The sequence below is a fragment of the Paramisgurnus dabryanus genome, chromosome 21 (genome assembly GCF_030506205.2).
Source record: "Paramisgurnus dabryanus chromosome 21, PD_genome_1.1, whole genome shotgun sequence".
Lineage (NCBI taxonomy): Eukaryota > Metazoa > Chordata > Actinopteri > Cypriniformes > Cobitidae > Paramisgurnus > Paramisgurnus dabryanus.
Window position 1 is genome coordinate 8,449,371 of NC_133357.1, and position 21,693 is coordinate 8,471,063.

Genomic DNA, 21,693 nt, shown 5'->3' on the forward strand with positions numbered 1-21,693 from the left:
AAAGAGACTGCGCTGAAATGCAGAAATATCAAACGAGCCTAACTTCATCTTTATGCATTTTAATAGGAAATCTAATTTTAGAGGAATGTATAAACAATATTAAATTCTTATCAGTCTTACATTATATGACACAAATGGCGGAGTTTAGAGTCAGAAAAAAACAGGCGGATAAAGTAACCATGGTATCTACAGAAATTGTGCTTGTTACTACAGTAAAAGTTGGTTTTAGTCATAAAAACAAATGACATAAAATAACATAATGATTAAAAATGTTTATTGTGCTTAAATAAGCCCTTTTATTAGTCTACTTTATGATTTTCTGTTTTATTCAATTATGCATAGAAGAATTTTGTGAGAAAATGAGTTTTTCCTGAAAACAACACCTGGAGCCGCTGGAAATCACTTTAATAAATGTACACAATTTGTATATAAACAGTGCTGATTGGCTAATATAAATAGAATAATTATTCATGAAAGTATGGGCGGGGCTTTACCATGACTAAAGAGAAGGAAACGAATGTAAAAGTAAAACTAAACAGAAGTAGAAGTTTCAACAGAATCCTTTTAAAGATCAGAATAATTATTCAGACTCTCTGAGACGAAAACATCTCATTTACAGGTAAGTGAAGAAATGTCAGCTGTGGTAGCCTATGCTGTCATAAAATTTAAATGAATTAATCAATGAAAATAAAGCTTATACTAACTACATTATACTGAAATCACATCTGGTATTTATTTTGTGGCTGGGATGTATTATGTGGTTTAATTGAAGTATATGACTAAACTCTGTAGAGTATTTCAAATCTAAATATTATAATTATAATATGAAAAATTCCTACTTGTAGTCATGAGGGAAAGTTAAAATTATGAATTTAATATGTTTTTTGAATACCAGATTATCAATCACTTTTTTTCATAAGTTAACCAACAGGTTAGACTGGTTTTTAAAGTTTCGAGTTTACTTTCAGATGTGCTACGTGTGCTGGTTCAGCTAAATAGTGACCAACAGGACTGTAATACTAAGTGTTATTCTGAGGAATTGTTTATTTAACCCTCATAAGCCCCGATTTCCCTGTATACGCTAGAGTTCAGTGGGGGTAAAAATTACCCCAAAAATTACAACAGTAATAACAAAAAAAAAAAAATTTTTAATGATCCAAATAATATATCATTTTTGTTTACTTTCCATCTATACAATAATGCTGTGTTTTGGGAGATATGAAGTACTTTTGTACCTGTTTACAACTAAATCGCTCAACTTACCACTTTTGGTGCTATAGAACCATTTGTTTTTAGTGTACACACCATTAGCTTGCCTGTAAAATATCATTTTTTTTAATCAAAAATTAACATAAAATATGATCTAAATTGTTTTTAGATGATCAAGATGTTATTTGTGGAATTCGGCCATCTGGTGTTTAGAAAAAATCATAAAAGAATTACAGTTTAGGAAATAAATCATTTCGACCAACAGAAGCCCATGGAGACCCATTCATTTTACTGGATGTGGCCAACTGCTGCTCACTTAGTGATACATTTTGTGAATTTATGTTTATATAAACATTAGAAAGGACATTTAAAATAAATATTATTTCAAATAGTAGAAAGTGTGTGTGTGTGTGTGTGTGTGTGTGTGTGTGTGTGTGTGTGTGTGTGTGTGTGTGTGTGTGTGTGTGTGTGTGTGCGCGTGTGTGTACCTGGTAATTATCACGTTGTGGGGACCAATTGTCCCCACAAAGATAGGAAAACCAGTGTTTTTGTGACCTTGTGGGGACATTTTGATGTCCCCATGAGGAAACAAGCTAATAAATCAAACAGAATGATGTTTATTGAAAATCTAAGGTACAAGAAAGTTTTCTATAATGGTTGGGGTTAGGGAATGGGGCAGGTAAGGGGAATAGAATATACAGTTTGTATGGTATAAAATGCATTACGTCTATGGAATGTCCCCACAAAACATGGAAACCAGAATGTGTGTGTGAGAGAGAGAGATTGAGCATGTGTTTTTTATATTTTTGTTATTTTTATATGAATATTGACGGATATTATTTTCCAGTCTGGAAAGTCAACAAAATCTTATTCCACTGAGATGAAGGGAACCATGTTTTTTAACTAAGTGGCTTGGGGGTAAGATTGACCCCAAGGGTCTTATCAGGGTTAAGTAGTCTACTATTGATTCCTTCCTTATGTTTAAAATGTCTGTAGAAATGGACCTTTCGCTAAGCCACGCTGGAAAACAAAGGCCAGTCGTGGTTTAGAAACCATAGGTGCGTGCGGGGGTCTGACAAACTTTCGAGCGAGGGAAACATGCGGAAGCATTGTGAAAATGGATAGTATAAATCTGATACCCGGTATCCTAAGAGTTTGGTTTTGAATTATTTCCCTTCCCGAAACTTTAAACCCAAGTGGAGAAATGTCTGACATGGATCAAGCAGTGTGAAATTCATGACTGAATCAGGGCTGCCAACTTTTCGGGGTTCCGTAAAAAAGTTTGGCAGCGAGGAGGACATCAGAGTACAGCGAGAACAAGTTGAAATGTTACGAACTGGTCGGTCTTTACCTTTGCTCTTGCGGTTCTCTGATGTCATAAGCTGATCGGTCAGCGCTGCACCATATAACGTCGAACACACAAAGCGTCAAGGTCTGGATTAAAAGCAAACCTGTCTGGATTCCACGCACGCAGATACCTCAGAATTAAATTAACCCTCACCAGCGTGTGCATGTTTGTAAACAGTACAATCCTGCGTGATGTTTGCTGTGACAGTTTTTAATAAAATAGGAAAAAAATCTATTGATATTTATATTTTTACAAAATATAATTATATGCTTTTGACATGCACCTTAGTTTATTAAGTTTAATATAATATAATATTTAGTTTAATTTAATTTGTTAATTTGGTTTGGTGTATATTGAGTGTGACAGTCCCTCTATTGGCAGTTACAAGCAAACCTTACAAAAGCATTACAGGTGTGCATCTTGAGACGATATTTTTGAATTAAGGCAACTTAAACATGCATTTAAATCCGGGACTATAGGATAAGCCCTTTCCTGGAAACCACCCCTATAAACACTAAGTCTCTCTGTGATGGAAATAATTAGCAATCCTTATAAAAAAAAAACTTAATTTAAAGTCCCTTCTATGGGAATCACCCACCTGCTTTTACCTGACCATATTACATGATGAAATGATTTGTCTTTTTAGTCATGGCATCCTCCAGCGGTCCATTAAACGAAGAGCTTCAGTGTTTAGTGTGTCTGGATGTGTTCAGTGATCCGGTCACCACTCCATGTGGACACAACTTCTGCTTGACCTGTCTGGAAGAGTGCTGGAAAGACACCTGCGTCTGTCCAGTATGTAAAGAAATCTTCATGAAGAGACCTGATCTCAAAATTAACACAACACTCAGAGAAGTTGTGCAGCTCTTTAAAGAAAAGTTTCATCTGAGGAAATCTGAGGTTTCTTGTGACATGTGTACAAAAAAAGCCATGAAGACCTGTCTGATATGTCAGAGTTCTTATTGTGAAACTCATCTAGAACCTCACTTGAGAGTTCAGCGTCTGAAGAAACACACACTGATCAGTCCTGTGGAAAACCTGGACGATTATATCTGTCAGAAACACCAGAGACCTCTGGAGCTCTTCTGTAAAGATGATCAGGTATGTGTTTGTCTGTCCTGTACTGAAGGAGATCACATGACTCACAACACCGTACCTATAGAGGAGGAGAGTCAAGAGAGGAAGGTAAGAAATACTTCAGATGACTCATTTATCATAAGATATAACCAATATGATCTGTGATTGTCTCTGTTTGTAGACTCAGGTGGTAAAGACACAAGAAGATGTGCAGCTCATGATTCAGGACAGAATCAAGAAGATTCAAGACATCCGAAACTCAGCAGAGATGATAAAGGTGAGTGAAGAAATGAATAAGATTATACATTTTGGTGTAATGGTGTAAAGAGCAACCCGATAATTAATCTTATGTCTGATATATGATCTGATGCATCAGAAAAATATAGATAAAGAGAAATCAGACCAGGTGAAGATCTTTACTAATATTATCCGCTTTGCTGAGAGAAGTCAATCTAAGTTGATGAAGAAGATGGATAAGAAACAGAAAACAGCAGAGAAACAAGCTGAAGATCTCATTAAAGATCTGGAGAAGGAGATCTGTGAGCTGAAGAGGGGAAACATTGAGCTGAAGCAGATCTCAAACACTGAAGATCATCTTCATCTCATACAGGTCTTTATTAGTCACAATACGTTAAATCATAAAATACTTCATCTTCTGATGGATTCCTCCTCTCTTCTACTGTAGATTTATCCATCCACGTACAGGCCTGTGAACATGAAGAGCTGCTCTGAGATCAGTCTTGACAGTGTGCTGAAAAAAGTTAAGACTCAACTTATGAAGACACTAGAAAATTTCTTTATGTATGCATGTAAGTTACAGATTTACATCAGACTTTGCTTAATCGAAATAAATCCCATAATACCTAGAAGTCATCTCATTTGTGTTTACAGTCTTGACGGTGATGCAGCATCAAAATGCAGGTACAGTGTGTGATGATCTCTCATATACACTAACAACACACATAACATTTATTTACTGACAAATCACCTGCTGTAATTCATCTATACACTGTAATGAATATTATACGCAACCCTCTTTGATTTATTTATATTGTGTGATCTCTCAGTGGATGTGACTCTGGATCCTGACACAGCTCATCCATATCTCATCCTGTCTGATGATGAAAAACAAGTGAGACACGGAGACATTAGACATCACCTCTTAGATAATCCCAAGAGATTTGATACAAGTCTATGTGTCCTGGGAAAGGAGGGTGTCTCATCAGGATGCTTTTATTTTAAAGTGCAAGTGATAGGAAAAACTGACTGGGTTTTAGGAGTGGCCAGGGAATCTGTTAACAGGAAAGGAGAGATCGAACTGACACCAGCGAATGGATTCTGGACTTTAGCTCTAAGGAATGAGAATGAATATAAAGCTCTCGCTGGTTCTGATGTCTCTCTGTCTCTGAAAGTGAAACCAAAGAAGATTGGTGTGTTTGTGGATTATGAAGGGGGTTTAGTCATCTTTTATAATGTGAACTCCCGCTCTTGTATCTACTCTTATAATAATCAATCCTTTAATGAAACTCTCTATCCATTCTTCAGCCCATGTAACAATGATAATGGTAAAAACATAAACCCTCTCATCATCTTACCTGTGCGGGGTTAAGAAAAAAATGACCAGAAATGAAATCAAAAATTCCAGATTAAACATACGGATACACAAAAGATAATTCTTTTCTGTTCACATACACACAGCTTGTTTTATACCATCTGTCAAACTCACACAATGTTTAGTTTCAATAAACATAAGAACTATTTGTGAGCAGGGCAAAACTGGACCAATAATAACCAGAAAACCTACAACACCTTGAAAAGAAGAGACTTATGAATACTTTTTTATACAGGCAAGCAGAAGCCTCATGTACATTCATAATGAGGTGATATACAAATGTTCAAAGTGTCCTGTAAATACAGTTGTTTTGCTTAAATACTTTGTTAACTAATTATCTTGTCCTATTTCAACTGTTAAAGTTAAATTGTAAGAACATTGTTTTAATTTGATTTATATTGTCATAAACAGAGCAATACACATATTATAAGTACACAGTTGGTGTGTGATACATTATAGAAATATTCATAAACCTCTAGTTGTGTAAACATAACAGACAGAAAGTGTTGTTAATCATGTTAGATCTTTATTCTTGACAATCTTAAATGTAAATATTCTTATTACAAATAAATGTGAATGATCTCTCATCATGTTTAAGTGTCATGCAGAGCAGAATGCAGAACAAACAGCAGTAAATGTTTTTTTTATTTTAATGTTGTTTCACCACAATATCAGCAACTCCATGAACCTGAGTGAGCTGACGGCAGTCCATCGATGCCAGAAGCTTCTGAAGACCGGAGGATGTGGGGATAAACTTCTCCATCAGTGTAACAGTCGCAAGCTTGTCCACATCACTGACAGACAAAAAGAAAACCTTTAATACTTTAAAATATCATCTCAACACATTTACACACATGACAGAGTTAAACCGAAGGTCTCACCCATATGAGATCTTTCTGACACTTTGCATTCCCAATCCTTCAATCCGGAAGAGAACGTTCTTCAACACCTGCTGCAGTGGATTCTGGAACGATATCTTGACCGTCAGCTCTTTACCAATCACAGCTTCTCCTACAGGCTGAACAACAATAAACACAAACAATCAATCAAACAATCAGTTGGTATTTGCAAATATGTAAACTGATCTGTTGGTTGGGTTATGCATTTTATCTTATACTAAAAACTAAAACCAGGGCCGGATTATCCATAGATGGGATTGGGCAAGTGCCCTGGTGCACCAGCCAATAGGGGGGCACAAAGGGCTGACCAAATGCGACCTGTTTTTGAGATACTGCGAGCATTTTTCACAATTATCTTACTTGCCACCTGCAAAGTACAAATAAATCATGAGTCCACCAGTGTGCAGTTGTGGATTAAGTGGATTAAGTGGATTAAGAAATGAGCAGCTGCCCAGGGTGGCACTTTGTGGGTAAGTGGCATGGGGCACCTTTGCCAAAAAAACGGAGCTGACATTAGCTAAAGATCAGTTTAGGGAATCTATGGCTAATTTGAAAGACATCTACAGTATATATTTTGCTGATATTGTACCGTTTGTTGTTAATTGAGTCTTTTCTCTTTAAATTAAGAATTAGTCAGGGGTTGTATTCTGAAAGTTTAATAAATTGTGCATTATGGTGCAATAAATGCATAAAGATTTAAGTTTATATATTATCAAAGTATTTGTCAGTAATACAGTTATTTTGGGGAAAATGCATTACAGGTTGATTCAAAGTGTGCCCCTAAATTTGTTGCTTGCATTTTTTTTTTAATTTTCAGTCAGGGGCAACAGTGCCCTTAGTAAAAAGTTAGCCTGGAGCCCTGTAATTCAACAACTAGACCTTTAAAATATTTGGAAGGGGCACTTCAAACATGGTCACCCTTGGGCACTACATTGTGCTAATACAGGCATGACTAAAATAAAATGTGATTGTAGGCTATGTGTGGTAATAGGTAAGCAATAACGGTGCCATTGAATTATTTGAAAATAATGCACACCCAAGGTGGTCATGTGGCACAATCCAAAGCGGATTATCAACCAATCAGAATAAAGCATTCAACAGCTCGTGGTAGTAATCTACTCACAGTAATGATCAGATCTGGTGTTCTCAGTCTGAAGTTAAACTGAGTGGCCAGAATCTGTTTGGTTTGATTGACTCGTCCGGTGACGGTGAGTAACAGAGCTCCCTGACCCACCAGCTGATTCATATACTCACAATACTGCACGATCCATGGGATGGATTTAACTGAGGAACACAAGAGAATGCTCCTGTAATGACATGATGCTTGATTTAAATCAGTTTTTATGAATTGTGCGCTCCTCACCCTCCTGCGGTTTGAGGACGACAGAAACTCGTTCTTTCTTCAGCGATGTTTTCATTACTCCTGTGTAATAAATCACCAGAACCTCACACAGAAGTGTGGTAGTCCGTTGAACTGAACTTTTGTTCTTCAGGATCAGGGTCAGCTTGGCATCACTACCGACACGAGGCCCCGCCCCCTCCATGTTAATTTCAACGGTGACATCACTGGCACTGGGTAAGGGATACACCATTGGCTTAGAGCCGAAACGACTGGCTGTTTCTACAGCGATACGCTCCTCTTCTGAACCTGAAACATGAATGAACAGAGGAACATTGTTTAGTACATGTATATGTTTATATAGTATATGTGAACATTTTTTTTACATGAATATAATTTTTAGAAATGTTTCAGTCAGATCATAAACAAGGATAATATAGTGCAAGACTGAGTCTTTTTAGACACATGTATATGCATAAATATGTCAATTTACCATAAATAATATAAATACAAATCATGTCCTATATAATAATATCAGATCAGGGAAAACAAATCAGATATGTGCAGTTAACAAAGCTTTTGTGTCTACATGCAGATGTTTTGTTTACCCTCGGGGTATTTGTAGAGATGTGTGATATCGGTACGCATGTCTGAACCCACAGCTTTGGTGCTGATGCTCTGACCGATTAAATTTGTCTCCACACTGACCTGAGAGAAACTTCCATCAGCTTTTTTCAGCCAGAAGATTTTATCACTGTTCACCTGAAACAAATCATCAGCAACAAATAACAAAACTTTAAATGTTGACTTCACAAAGACAGAAAGGCAGACAGACAAACATGCAGAAAATCACTGTGTTTTCTGGGGAATCAGCTGACAAATTGTTTACTCGTAGCTGATTCTACTAAACTCTTAGAAGAGTTACATTTTTTATAGAAGGCATATCATGAAAATCAGACTTTTTCCATGTTTAAGTGCTATAATTGGGTCCCCAGTGCTTTTATCAATCTAGACAAAGTGAAAAAGATCCACTCAGTAACTTAGTTTTGTTAAACCATTCTCTGCAAGCATGTAAAAAATTTGGTCATTGAAATTTGGCTCTCCTTATGATGTCATAAGGAGCTCTGATTATAATAATACCGCCCTTTAATCTGCACTATCCAATCACAGCACTGACATTTAGTGCAGAGAAAAAGAGAGAGAGAGAAAATAATTCACAGCACAGTTGAGTTTCAATTTTAACAAACCACCATTATGGTGATCAGTGTTTGCTTTTTATCAGCTCATTTGCCTTTTTAAGGACACACCTACAAAGTGGCAATTTTAACATGGGGTATTTTGAGCTTTACATATCTACACTGGGGACACCAGAGATTTATTTTACATCCTAAAAAAGTCTTGTGAAACGTACACTTTAAAAAACATTGATATGACAGAGCTTTGTCTTTAAAAGTGAGGTAGAACAGAGATTTCATGTAAAGTTAATGAGACTCACTTCAGCAAAGACAAACGGTGTGTCGTACTTTAGGTTGACAAGTCCATTACGAACAGCAAAGACAGATGATGGCCCACAGCGATAGAAACCCTGACTGGGCTCTTGAGGGGTAGAGTCCACCACCTGCCACCCACCGTGACCCACCGGAAGATCCGGACGAGTCATCCACGACTCATTCCATACATGGAAGTTCCTGGAGAGAGAAAGAGAGAAGAATAAAATAAAACAATAAAATAGGACTTGTGGTCAAATGTGAGATATTTATCGTACCAGACTGAATCTTGTGTACGTTCTTTAATGACCTCCAGGTTCTCATCAATATAAATGTCTGTAGTTAAGGAGAGGTCTGCGTCATGGGCGGAGTTAAAGTTGGTGACACAACGGGTAGGAATCCCTAAACATCTCAACACTGACAGAGAAAAACAAAGAAAGAATAGAAATACTGAACATTAGAAATTTACAACAAGTAACTTTAAATCTTTTCTTTTCTGCCAGAATTTGCCCCATGATGTTGAAGAGTTGAAAAACATCTGTCCTATTATTGTGAATGTCACCAGATTTCTAAGTTATAGTGGTTCTTAAACTGGGGCTGCGAGATGGTGCCGTATACAATACATTAATTTATCATAAATTCTGTGTAATTAAACCTCAGAAAAATAAGGCTACTTACCAACATCACTACATTGTATCATTTATGTTTTGTTTAATTTAAGTTTTATTATGCTTTATGTCATATTTTGTTTGCATCGTATACAGAAGAGAGGGGTCGCACGCCGAAAACCTTATTTAAGTGGTTTGTGAACCACTGTGCTAAGCAAAAACAAAAGTATCTCACCTGAGTTAGTGACACCAGCGTAAACCCAACACTGAGCGTATTTGACAGGCGTCCCTGAACTTTTATAGTATTGTCTCAGGATGTCTCCACTGCCGCTCCAGGCTGTCGGTGCGGTCCCGCCCTCAAAAGTCTCTGCCCACCTACCTTCCAGCACACCACGATCATCATTAGAGTTAACCTATCACAGAGAAGAGGGGAAAATGTTTTTACAACATCACATTTGCTTGCAGTTGAACAAATAAATGAATATATAATAAATCTAATTTATGAAGAATAAGACTCACAAGAGCAGATATAATTCTGCAGACATTCACAGGATCTCCCCACGCTGTCACAGATCCTCGACCTTTCTCCAACACAAACAGAGAAGCTTCCAGAATATCCTGATCAAACTAAAACAAAACGGGTATAAAGTCAGAAAACATTAGAGAACAAGAGAGATGGATGGATATATCGATGGATGAATGGATGGATGGATGGATGGATATTGATATATAAATGGATAAATAGATGGATGAATGGATCAATGAATGAATGGATATTGATGGATGGATGGATATATATATATATATATATATATATATATAGATGGATATTTATGGATGAATAGAAAGATCAATGGATATATAGATGGATGAATTGATGGATATTGATGGATAGATGGATAAATGGATGGATGGATGAATGGATGAATGGATATTGATGGTTGGATGGATGACTGGATATATATAGATGAATATTGATGTATGAATAGAAAGATCAATGGATAGATGGATGGATGGATATTGATGGATGGATGGATGGATGGATGGATGGATGAATGATATTGATATATACTGTAGATGGATGAATGAATGGATGGATGAATTGATGGATATTGATGGATAGATGGATGAATAGAAGGATCAATGGATGGGTGGATGGATGGATGAATAGAAGGATCAATGGATATTGATGGATGAATTGATGGATATTGATGGATGGATAGATGGATGGATATTGATGGATGAATGGATGAATGAATAGATGGATATTGAGGGATGGATATATATAGATAGATAGATTATGAAGAAAAGGATCAATGGATATACAGATGGATAAATGGATGAATGGATTGATGGATGGATGGATGGATGGATATTGATGGATAGATGGATGAATAGAAGGATCAATGGATGGGTGGATGGATGGATGAATAGAAGGATCACTGGATATAGATGGATGAATTGATGGATATTGATGGATGGATAGATGGATGGATGGATGGATGAATGAATAAATGGATATTGATGGATGGATATATATATAGATAGATAGATTATGAAGAGAAGGATCAATGGATATACAGATGGATAAATGGATGAATGGATTGATGGATGGATGGATAGATGGATGGATATCGATATATAGATGGATTAATGAACGGATATTGATGGATATTGATGAATGATATATATAGATGGATGGATGAGAATAGAAGGATCAATGATATATAGATGGATGAATGCATGATATTGATGGATGGATGGATGGATATGTATAGATGGATGGATGAATGGATATAGATATAGAGATGGATGAATGGATGGATGGATGGATAGTCAGTTTTTTGGATGTTTAAGGATCTTTATGAAACCAATCAGACAAAAATGATTTTTCTATGGCATCGTGAAGCATGCTTATTTTGAAGAGTCTTCCAGATTCAGATCAGCTGTAAAGACGATCACTGATCACTGGCATGATTTATATATGAGCTCACCTGAGCAAAGTTCCATGTTCTGGTTCCAATTTGCTTCTCTGTACCGTAGTAAATTCTGCCCATGTTATTCAGAACATACTCTCTCCTCTCAGCCTCATTATCTAAATACACTGGATCAACTGAGAGAGAGAGAGAGAGAGAGAGAGAGAGAGAGAGAGAGAGAGAGAGAGAGAGAGAGAGAGAGAGAGAGAGAGAGAGAGAGAGAGAGAGAGAGAGAGAGAGAGAGAGAGAGAGAGAGAGAGAGAGAGAGAGAGAGAGAGAGAGAGAGAGAGAGAGAGAGAGAGAGATTATAGATACAGTGTGATTTCAGTAATTGAGTTTGATTTTGTGTGCTCATACCTTCACACCAGGGGTTGAACAGCAGGTAGAAGTCATTGTTCTGGCTGTACGGGTAAATCAATCTTCCCTCAGATGAATTCGTCACCACAGAGATCTTATACTGACCAATAGAAGCGCTCGCTGGAGTGTTGACTGACAATCTAATCTTTGTGTCTTTCTGCTCTACAATCTTCATCTCCCATCGGTTGTTTTCCAGCTCATCCACTAAAGGAACTGTGACACAAATCCCTCGAATATTCAGAAACGTATAATCTGTGTCATACAAACACAAAACAAACACAGAGAAACGTGAGGATTAGAGAAACAGCGACATTGGCAGGGATAATCATTTATTACAGTTAAGGTGTGTCATTTCTAAGCCAATAACACAATAAACACACAAAAACACACATCTGCTTTAATGGTTTTGCATTCTGGATGTCAAATCATATGTTTGTGACTCAACGATTAGTATGAAGAATATAGTTAAAGAAGTAAAGAGGATTAAGGAGGGGTGGATTATCTGGGGTTATTTGTTATCATAATGAGTCTGGCCCAAATCCAAACCCTACATGACTCATGAGACACAGGAATGAATGAATAGATTCTGCTGCCTGAATAAACAAACTTTAACACATAATTGTTTAACCGTTAAAATATTTGTTAATTTACATTAATCTTAGTTTTTTTCTTTATCTTTCCCTCTTTGTCACAAAACGAATTTAGTACTCAAACAACGTTTAACCTAGAAAATATCACAAACAACAACAACTGCTTTTCCCAGCGGTTGCTTGGTCAAAATGTTATGGGTGAGAGTTGAATACAGAATTGAAATTAACTTCATCCAATAAAAAACTTCTGATATCATTTCAGCATTGATTTCAATAGTAACTCAAGAATATATTGAAATAGTGAAGTCAAAGTTATACTGCAGTAATGAAGGGAAACTAAAAAACTGTACAGGAAGAATCATTCTTAAGCAAGGCAGACATTAGACGTGTACACTCATGAAAAGTCGTTAAACTTAACAGAAGGAAGAATTTCCCCAGTAAAAACCGTCACCGTTCATCTTTAAATGCATGCTTTATTTTTTACCCTGCCATTGACTGACCTAACTTAAACTCCATCTGCAGTCGGTCAGATTTAGGATTGAAGGGTCGTGAGAGATCCATCCACATTTGAAAGGTTTGTCCTCTGCGAATGATCAGTTTATCATGAATGTAGGACTCTGTGCGGTGCTCTCTGCGGTTCGGTCCATCTCTAGATTTTAGAAGGTCAATGGAACGGACCGTCAGAAGTGGATCTGGAAGATAAAAACACGGACATTACTTAAACTCTAAACATCAACTTTTATTTACATTTTTATTACTTTAACACAGCATTACTGAGTTTGAGAATTTAATTTCTGGTTTAATTCGTATTTTTTATCAAAACTGAAAGTATTGCTATTACAATGAACTATGTGTGCAAATCTAACAAAGTGCACAATTATTAACAAGACAGTCTGGAAAATAAGAAAATGTTAAATAGACCACACTCATCCTCATCTTCCTCACCTGTAGCACTAGACGTAGACGCGCTGACTCCAAGACCTCTGGTAGGATTTGACATCTTTATAATCACTGAAATCTGTTAACAATGACACATGTATGTATATCCATCCAGCTCATAAATATGAGAAAAACATTATTGTAAGTGTGTCAGTCTGCATTTGTCCTCTTTTATGTTGTGATTATTAAATCATTAAGAATATTGTTGAGTAATTATGACAGTTCTTTTATAAAGAGCTTATAATAAAGGTGTGTGTGTAACGCTCATACATTAATAATGCCCTGTGGGACCGGTGCATCTCTCACACACTTTAATATCATTACATGATTCAATTCAAAGATTAGAGCTCAAACTAAACCTCAACACATAAGTCATGTCAATAAATACACAAATAATTATATATGTTGTAATTTAACTAAACTTAACAAAACTGCACAAATTATTGTTTTATAAAGTCATAATATTTAATGTTACATTTCAACATTGTCATTAGGCCTAAATAAATACTGCAACTGAAAATGATTAAAACTTTCAATAATAACATGAAGAAACATTTCATGTAACGTGCAGTATCTGAGTAAATGATGCACAATAAAAATGGTTTGGTATTTAAAGAGTATCTGTTATATAAACGTTTGAAATACATTCTTACCTGTGTCTCTAAACTCAGACGTTGGGAAAGATCTTGTGAAGTTCAGATAAGCAGATGTTTGTTTCTCTGTCAGTCTGAAGAAGTATGAGGATCAGCTGGTCATAGCAGATATATTTACCTGTGTGTCGCTCCACCTCCTCACGAGAGGCGACAGGCGGAAAACATTTGTTGAATTTCACAGCCCGACGCACCTGTCTGTGTGTCCAGATACTGAAAATGATTCAATACAGATGATGATTAATGAAAATCACAGTTATTACTACATCCCAAAAGCCATTAAATTCATCGGATAAAAATGGTAAAGCAATTAAAAATCTGACACACAACACAAGAACACATAACTGCCAAGAATTTGTGTCAGTATGTGATTATTAAAATTACTAATAATTAGTAGTAGTTAAGTCAATGTGTATGCATTGAATTGCCCATTAAAAAGAGAAAGAAAGAGAGTGAAGGAGGGGTGGGGTGGGGTGTGTATGTTGTCATTTGTCATAATCAGAACTCTTTTTGTTATTCTGTCATCACCTGCAGTATAAACCAGTACACTCTTAAAACAAATGTGTTAAAACAACATATGTAGTGTCTAGGTAAGGACACACATTTAATGTGTTGTCTTTAACTAGACACATCTCTGTGTTATTTTTGGATACACTTTGTGTTGTTTTAACACATCTTGTGCTGTCCTTTAATTTATCAACACGAAATGACACATAGGGCCCTATCTTGCACACAGCGCAATTGACTTTGTCAGTGACGCATGTATCATTCGTATTTTGCACCGGCGCACAGCGGGTTTTTCCCTCCACAGACGCACGTCGGCAAACTAGGGAATGAACTTGCGCTCCCTGGGCGGTTCAGCGCAAAAAAGAGACGTGTTCCGGCGCAAACCATCCCTGATGCTATTTTGCAGTTTCAAAAAACAATTGCGCCACTGACCAGAAAAAAAAAGTTTAAAGTCAGTGGCGCGTTGCGCGTTGTTCATTATGCTATTTTAAGGGCGCATGCTTGACCATAATGTATAGCGTGCACAACACGCATACACTTTGCTTATCTTATCTACACAGATGCAACAGTTATTTTTGCAAATCATAAATTGTTACAATAAAAAATATTAATACACGAGATAAGGGGAATCATAGTGGTGAGCATTGTGGTGATAGTTTTTATTTATTGTGTGGCTGCGTTAAAAAATTCTCATGCAAATAACGATTAAAATATTTTCATAAGTTTGTTGTGTGGCTGTATTATGTTTATTTTATGTAAATAATAATTAAAATGTTTTCATAAGAAACCTTAATGTATATGAACTTGATTTGTAAGAGTACTTTGGGGTTGGACCTTGCTTGCGTTTCTTGGGTCCGATTTCAAAGCCCCCAAACTCTTTCAGCGGTGAGGGTGGACGCAGCGATGTCCTCTGCTGGCGTCAGGTGCTGTGTAGAGGCAGATCCACCTCCCGTTACACGGCGTGCCCGATTTATGCTGGCAAGCTTGGGATTCCCCCGTCTCCTGACATCATTGTAGCGCTTTGCGCAACGATGTGGATGCCAGCTGATGAGACTGTGGCTATTTCCTCTCATGCCTGTTTAACCGACGCTGATTTGGGCGGGTTTCTCCCATCCCCATACAAAACAACTTCTCTGTCTTTGACTGCTCTTACAAGAACGTGGGTCTCCTCGGCTGTAAACCGCTCCTGGTGTGCGCCTGGTAAATCTGGTAAATGTTGGATAGCGTTCTGAATGTTGGATAGCGACTTCAGACCAACCCCTTATTGATTCGCGCCCGGCGCAAGAGTTATTTCTCCCGCCGGGAAATAGCAACAGCGCCCAAGATCCGCCCACAAAGTCACTTGCGCTTTGCGCTTCGTACTTGCGTTAGATCGTTAAAATAGGGCCCATAATGTGTTAGGATTACACAAAACAATGTGTTAACACACACTCTTAAGATTCTTTATGTGTTAAGCTTTTAACACATTATGTGTAAATTTAAAAACTTTATGTATCATTTTGTGTTGATTTTGTGTTCAAATATAACACAAGTTGTGATGTAAAATGTGTTGTTTCAATAATAACACAGAGATGGGTGGACGCATTTAGTGTGTTGTTTTTAACACATTCGTTCTAAAAGTGTAGAAGGGTTTATTAAATCTCTATTCTTAGTATAGTATTCTTTATTTCTACTATGGAAGTAAATGGGGTCCACGAAAAATATTTTTCAACAAACATTTCTCAAATTTGTGTTCATCAGAACAAAGAAATGTATGCGGGTTTGTACCAACATGAGAGTGAGTAAATGATGACAGAGGTTTAATTTTTGTGTAAACTATCCCTTTAAATGATAAAAAGTGGATTTAGACACACCCTTTTAGACTGTGTGCTGTGCTCTTTAGACCCTGCGCTTACATCATTAAAATAGGGTCCCAAATCTCAAACTTTAGATGTAAAGTTCACAGAAAAACATCTGAAAAAACTGCAAGGCTTCTCTGAGTTTTACACACACTATCAATATTCAGTGTTAACAGTAAAAAGAGTAAAAAGCAGTTTTTCTGGAAGTTGTGCATTTTAAAAGAAATATAAATACAGTTTTGCTTGATCAGTGGGATTGTAAAAATGTTTCACATGCTTTTTAATAATTTTATCTAAATGTTTAGTCATAGTCATAAGTCTTCTTTTATAAGTCCATTTCAATTTGTGCTTTTTATAAAGACTACAGTATCTGATTTAATTGATTCTAAGTTACTATTGAAGACACTGAGTAAGAACAATTATATTATTATTTCATTGTCGGGTCACAAAACACACCTGTATTTGAAAATCCCAGAAACCCGACTGAGTCACGGTGACCAGGAAACTTTGGGGAAATTAATGAAATTAAATCCACAAATTTCTATGAAGATACAATTATAGTTGTTATGAACATCACACACCTGAATGAACACAAAAGCACAGATTCCAGTATCCTGATGCGGATGCAGATGAATCAGTAACAGAATAATCAACCAGACATCTCCCCAAATTACACACCAGACACACAACTCATCATGACAACATTAAACATGCATAAGTGTAGCATTCACTTGTTTTTAAAATGTTTATCTTAAATTTCTTTTGCACATGGATGGTAATGTTGTTTAATGATGTTTTAAATAATTTAATGTTTATATAAGTGTAATGTAAAATAGGGATGCACCGATAGGATTTTTTTGGGCCGATACCGATACCGATTTAAACAGACAACTTCTGGCCGATACCGATGCCGATACCGATATTAAACACTTGTATACAATACTATACAGTTGGTCTATTAGCTAGTTTATTTCTGCATCAAATTATTTTTACTGAACATGGATTGGATCTAATTAACATTCAACTGACCAACATAATAAGAGAGGCACAAATTAAGCTAAAACAAATATAAGACAGCATGACAACCTTAAAAGGTGGTTTATGCTATTCAGCATGTATTTTATTAACAACATTAACAAATTTTGTTTACATATAATGGATTTCTTTATGCAGTTAATTAATAAACAATCGGTATCGGCCTTTCTTGTGCTATTGCCGATATGCCGATGGTTTCAAATTCATCAAAAATCGGCCGATAAATATCGGTGGCCGATACATCGGTGCATCACTAATGTAAAATAATGTTATGTACTTTGGACTGTTTGTGAAATGTCTTTTGTAAATGCAATGTAAATGTAAATGCAAACAAGAGGTTCAATTCTATTTTAATTCGATGTATTAATGTCTGTGTGTTTGTTGAACAACTCAAAACATATATCTTTACCATGCATTTTTGTACACTTATGTATATATACCTCAGTTTGTACATGTTTCTGTTGAACACAAACTTTGGTTATTATGAACAACAAAATATCCTCTTCAAAAAAAAAAGTTCTAGAATTTTGTTTGTTTTTTCCTTTTAAAATGAAGTGTTAGGGTGGTAACAAACACATTGCAAAAAAAATCATAAACATACTTATTACAACCATCTTGATTCAGTGTTTTTGCCATTTGATTAAATTCTCACATTTATTTTTTTTAAACTCATTTTTGTTTTCAATTTCATTTTTACCACAATGTGCATTCAAAGGTAATGAGTTATGAAAGTTTTTCCATTTCAATTCTATTGCGACTTATAATATAATTATATAACTTATAATAGCATGAATATTGCAGTAACGTGTCATTGTCTTAATAAAGATGAAAGAAACAATTCTGTTCAGATTCTTAAGCTTACAAAAACTCGATTGTGGGTTTTCAATCCACCAGAGGGCAATCTTTAAAAGAAAACCACAAGATAGATCAAATCTGTTCAAGTAAAATAATGTTCAAAATAATCTCTCTTATAACACCGTTACTGCTTAACTTTAAAAAGATCAAAGTAAATATAACAGTACATATGTACATAAATTGTGTATATATTTAATGTTTCAGTTACTAACCTTTCTACTAAAGCATATTGTTTATTTTTGCAGTTCAGGGTAAGATTACTAAAACTTTTTTTACTATTTTTGTACTATTTCATGATACGTCTGGTATTACATTGACTAATACTGTGCTACTGGGTTGATGTCCAGATTCAGATCTGAACCCTGAAAAAAATCATCTGAAAATGAAATGGGCTGTTATTACCTTATTTGGAAGGATCATGAATAATAATGTTGAGCTCTGCTCTGATTGGTTGTTTTTCAGCGAGGCTCATGTCAGTAGCTCACATTAAGTAAACAGACCTTATATGATTCAGCCTTATATCTCGTATTCACATGAAGATACAGATTTTGAGGAATAATTCATTATTTGCAGATTTTTGGACATGCAAAATGTAACATAACGTCAATAGTAGAACTTCGGGCTTAACGCTAGCATATAGCATTAACTAGCATAGTGCTAACTCAGCAGTCACAACTTTGTTTTTAGCATTGCAACATTGGTGTTATGTTGAGATTGGTCTGTTTTCCAGCGGTCTTTTGCATGCATGAGGTTTACATAAGGAGGAGGAAACAATCGTGTTGGACGATATGTCAACCCTTACCAAAATGGTTTTACTACAAAAAAAAAAAAAAAAAAAAACATGATTACTGCAGTAAAACCATGGTCAATATAAACCAATCCAGAGATCAGAGCTTGACATGAACACAGTGATTTAATTACCTGTCGCTTTCTACTATAAACATCTGATGAACTGCAAACCCGACGCTGCTCCTCACAGATGACATGAAGATGAATCTCCAGACATCTGTCTGTTATCACTGCATACTAATGAGATAGAGAATCATTCATACACAGATGGAGGATAATATGATGGAGAGGAACTCAATTAAATAAATTATGAAATGAGTTTTTGCCCATCCAACAAACTTAACAAACTACAGTACTGTGGGAACAAGAACTTTCTCTGGATCTGACAGCATTAAACTTGAACAGATGATTTACACCTAATACTATGAACTAATCAATCTAGTCAAAACATACTGACCGATATGAATCATGTTTTGAAAAGTTAACTAAACTTCACAGCAGTTTTCTGTGAACGAGGCTTCAGTTATTACAATGCAATACAGAGCTTATAGTATCCCACAATGCAATGTATGAGAAGAACAAAAACTGAGAAGGGACATCCATAAGAATAAAACTGCACCATTATAAACTGCTGTAAACAATTTTATTTCATGTTTAACATCAAACACACAGCGTCTCTTCAGAACGAGATAGACAGAAGTCAACATGGTGTTCAGTAAAATCCATCAGTTAATGACATAAAACACGCGTGATTTCTGTACACGGCCTGTCAAACATCAAGTGAATGAAAGCTAAAAGCCTAAACACACACACATCATACATGTAACAACCTGACTGTCATTACATCAACGCTAAACAACCGTTTAAAGTGAACCAGCATGCACAATAACCGGATTCAATCTGAACTGAAAAGTTGAGTTTCTGGTGATTTTTGTGGAGTAAACAGTGTTGGAGTGGCGCTGGCTATTTAACACAGTGAGATATCAGTGAGGTTTTTCAGGTTATGAATCTGGTGTGAAGTCTGAAACTAACTGTCAGATACTGAATTACACTTAACAAGATTATATTACTGCTGTTAACAAACCTCAAGAGGTTCCCTTACGAAAATTAACCATGTTTTTTGTGGTAAAAGTGTAGTAACCATGTTTTTTTGCAACATGATCTCACGGCAAGTCATGTTATATAGTATATTTATATGTCCATGGCACGAAATTCTGCTTTTTTTCGTGCCTTGAGCACGAATGTCTTTTTCGTGTCACTTTCTATAAATAGTTTTTCGTGTCTGTAGCACAACTTTCTTTTTCGTGTGATTTTATGTATTGTTTTCTTTTTTCTCCATATTTTTAAATCATTGTTGCTTGGGGTTGGGGTTAGATTTGGGGTTTGGGTTAGAATTTACTTTTATGCATTGGTTACATGTTTAAAACTATTTTCGGCTGAAGTTAAGAGTTGGGGTTTGGATTAGGATGTCTAAAATGTAACAAAGTGATTCTAACCCCAAGCGAAAAAAAAAAAAAAAAATATAAAATGACATGAAAAAAATAGTCGTGCTACAGACAAAAAAAACTATTTATAGAAATTTGTGCGAAAGGCACGTAAAAAAGCAGATTTTTTTGCCATGGACACAAATAAATTAATCAAAGTTTTTGTGGTAAAAATGTAGTAACCATGTTTTTTGGGTGTATTGATTACCATTATTTTAACTATGGTTTTTGAAAACTATGACTTTTTAGGTTTTAACTATTTAACTGTTCTTTTAACTGTTAAGAGTTTTATTGTCACCAACGTTTCGGCATATAGCCTTCATTGACTAAGGCTATATGCCAACAAAGGCTATATGCCGAAACGTTGGTGACAATAAAACTCTTTTTTTGCAAGTGAGTGTGCAGTCACTATTTTGTGCCCTTATGAAAATTAACCTTTGTTTTACTACAGTTAAAACAAAAAAAATCATAATGTACTATGGTAAAACTATAGAACCACAAAATAACCATGGTCTTGACAACCATGATTTTCAAAAACCATAGTTAACCTTTGGTTAGTGTAATAAAACCACGGTTTTGCTTATATTAATCGATTCACAAAAAACATGGTTACTACACTTTTACCACAAAAAAGCATGGGAAATTTTCTTAAGGGTATGGCACATGAAGCTGTACACATCACCAGATTAACTAACTTAAACTTTTAACCATAAGTCAGCTTGAGTCTTTTCAAACTGTTACTCACAAACAGTCAGAGACAGCGGACACTAAAGATGGTGAGAAAGCAACAACACATATTTGTGAACACATTCAGACACATTTGAACAATATTTTGCAGCACTGCTGTAAGTGTTTTCATTGTGTAGTCTGTTTAAAGCCTTACAAAATAAATAAAATAAAATCTCAATAAACAAAGTGTGCTGATATATTTACAACCTGAAACTGAAATCTAACACACAACAAAGAAATTAATAAAAACACTCTTTGGTTTTGTGATCGAATCTCTTGTCTTTTGGATTGTTTGGTCTGATGTGTGTGGGTGTGCATCAATCTCGATTTCAGTTTCACATTAATTCAATGATGCATCGTTGCCA

General features: G+C 35.8%; 2 protein-coding genes across 4 annotated transcripts; one reads left to right on the forward strand and one right to left on the reverse strand.

Annotated features, from left to right (window-relative positions):
- The first annotated feature begins 424 nt into the window (after positions 1–424).
- btr32 (bloodthirsty-related gene family, member 32) lies at positions 425–5,833 on the forward strand. 2 transcript variants are annotated; one of them, XM_065269071.1, is made up of 7 exons: positions 425–619; positions 3,204–3,742; positions 3,816–3,911; positions 4,011–4,244; positions 4,320–4,443; positions 4,526–4,555; positions 4,702–5,833. In XM_065269071.1, exons 2-7 carry the CDS (start codon positions 3,206–3,208, stop codon positions 5,241–5,243), a joined length of 1,563 nt encoding a protein of 520 aa, XP_065125143.1. In that variant the 5' UTR covers positions 425–619; positions 3,204–3,205; the 3' UTR covers positions 5,244–5,833. The 2 variants fall into 2 exon arrangements, with proteins under 2 accessions (XP_065125143.1, XP_065125144.1); XM_065269072.1 differs by lacking the exon at positions 425–619 and having other exon boundaries at positions 2,278–3,742.
- A 34-nt stretch (positions 5,834–5,867) lies between these two features.
- Positions 5,868–17,549, reverse strand: tgm1l4 (transglutaminase 1 like 4). Of its 2 annotated transcripts, XM_065269114.2 has the most exons (15): positions 16,893–17,549; positions 14,095–14,304; positions 13,448–13,520; positions 13,003–13,194; positions 11,913–12,164; positions 11,574–11,692; positions 10,099–10,206; positions 9,815–9,992; positions 9,250–9,388; positions 8,980–9,172; positions 8,093–8,246; positions 7,509–7,793; positions 7,269–7,429; positions 6,128–6,264; positions 5,868–6,040 (listed from the first exon to the last, which is right to left on the reverse strand). In XM_065269114.2, the coding sequence occupies exons 3-15, from the start codon at positions 13,500–13,502 to the stop codon at positions 5,896–5,898; spliced, it is 2,118 nt and encodes a 705-aa protein (XP_065125186.1). In that variant the 5' UTR covers positions 13,503–13,520; positions 14,095–14,304; positions 16,893–17,549; the 3' UTR covers positions 5,868–5,895. The 2 variants fall into 2 exon arrangements, with proteins under 2 accessions (XP_065125186.1, XP_073669098.1); XM_073812997.1 differs by lacking the exon at positions 16,893–17,549 and having other exon boundaries at positions 14,095–14,751.
- Between the last annotated feature and the right edge of the window lie 4,144 nt (positions 17,550–21,693).

What these genes read in the sequence shown, in the direction of transcription:
- btr32 (XM_065269071.1), top strand. Translation starts at nt 3,206, where the DNA reads ATGGCATCCTCCAGCGGTCCATTAAACGAAGAGCTTCAGTGTTTAGTG. An exon ending in ACTCAGCAGAGATGATAAAG is followed by an intron (nt 3,912 to 4,010) that starts GTGAGTGAAGAA and finishes CTGATGCATCAG; the next exon opens with AAAAATATAGATAAAGAGAA. An exon ending in ATCATCTTCATCTCATACAG is followed by an intron (nt 4,245 to 4,319) that starts GTCTTTATTAGT and finishes CTTCTACTGTAG; the next exon opens with ATTTATCCATCCACGTACAG.
- tgm1l4 (XM_065269114.2), bottom strand. Translation starts at nt 13,502, where the DNA reads ATGTCAAATCCTACCAGAGGTCTTGGAGTCAGCGCGTCTACGTCTAGT. An exon ending in GCAGAATTATATCTGCTCTT is followed by an intron (nt 9,993 to 10,098) that starts GTGAGTCTTATT and finishes TCTCTGTGATAG; the next exon opens with GTTAACTCTAATGATGATCG. An exon ending in GTCAGAAAGATCTCATATGG is followed by an intron (nt 6,041 to 6,127) that starts GTGAGACCTTCG and finishes TTTGTCTGTCAG; the next exon opens with TGATGTGGACAAGCTTGCGA.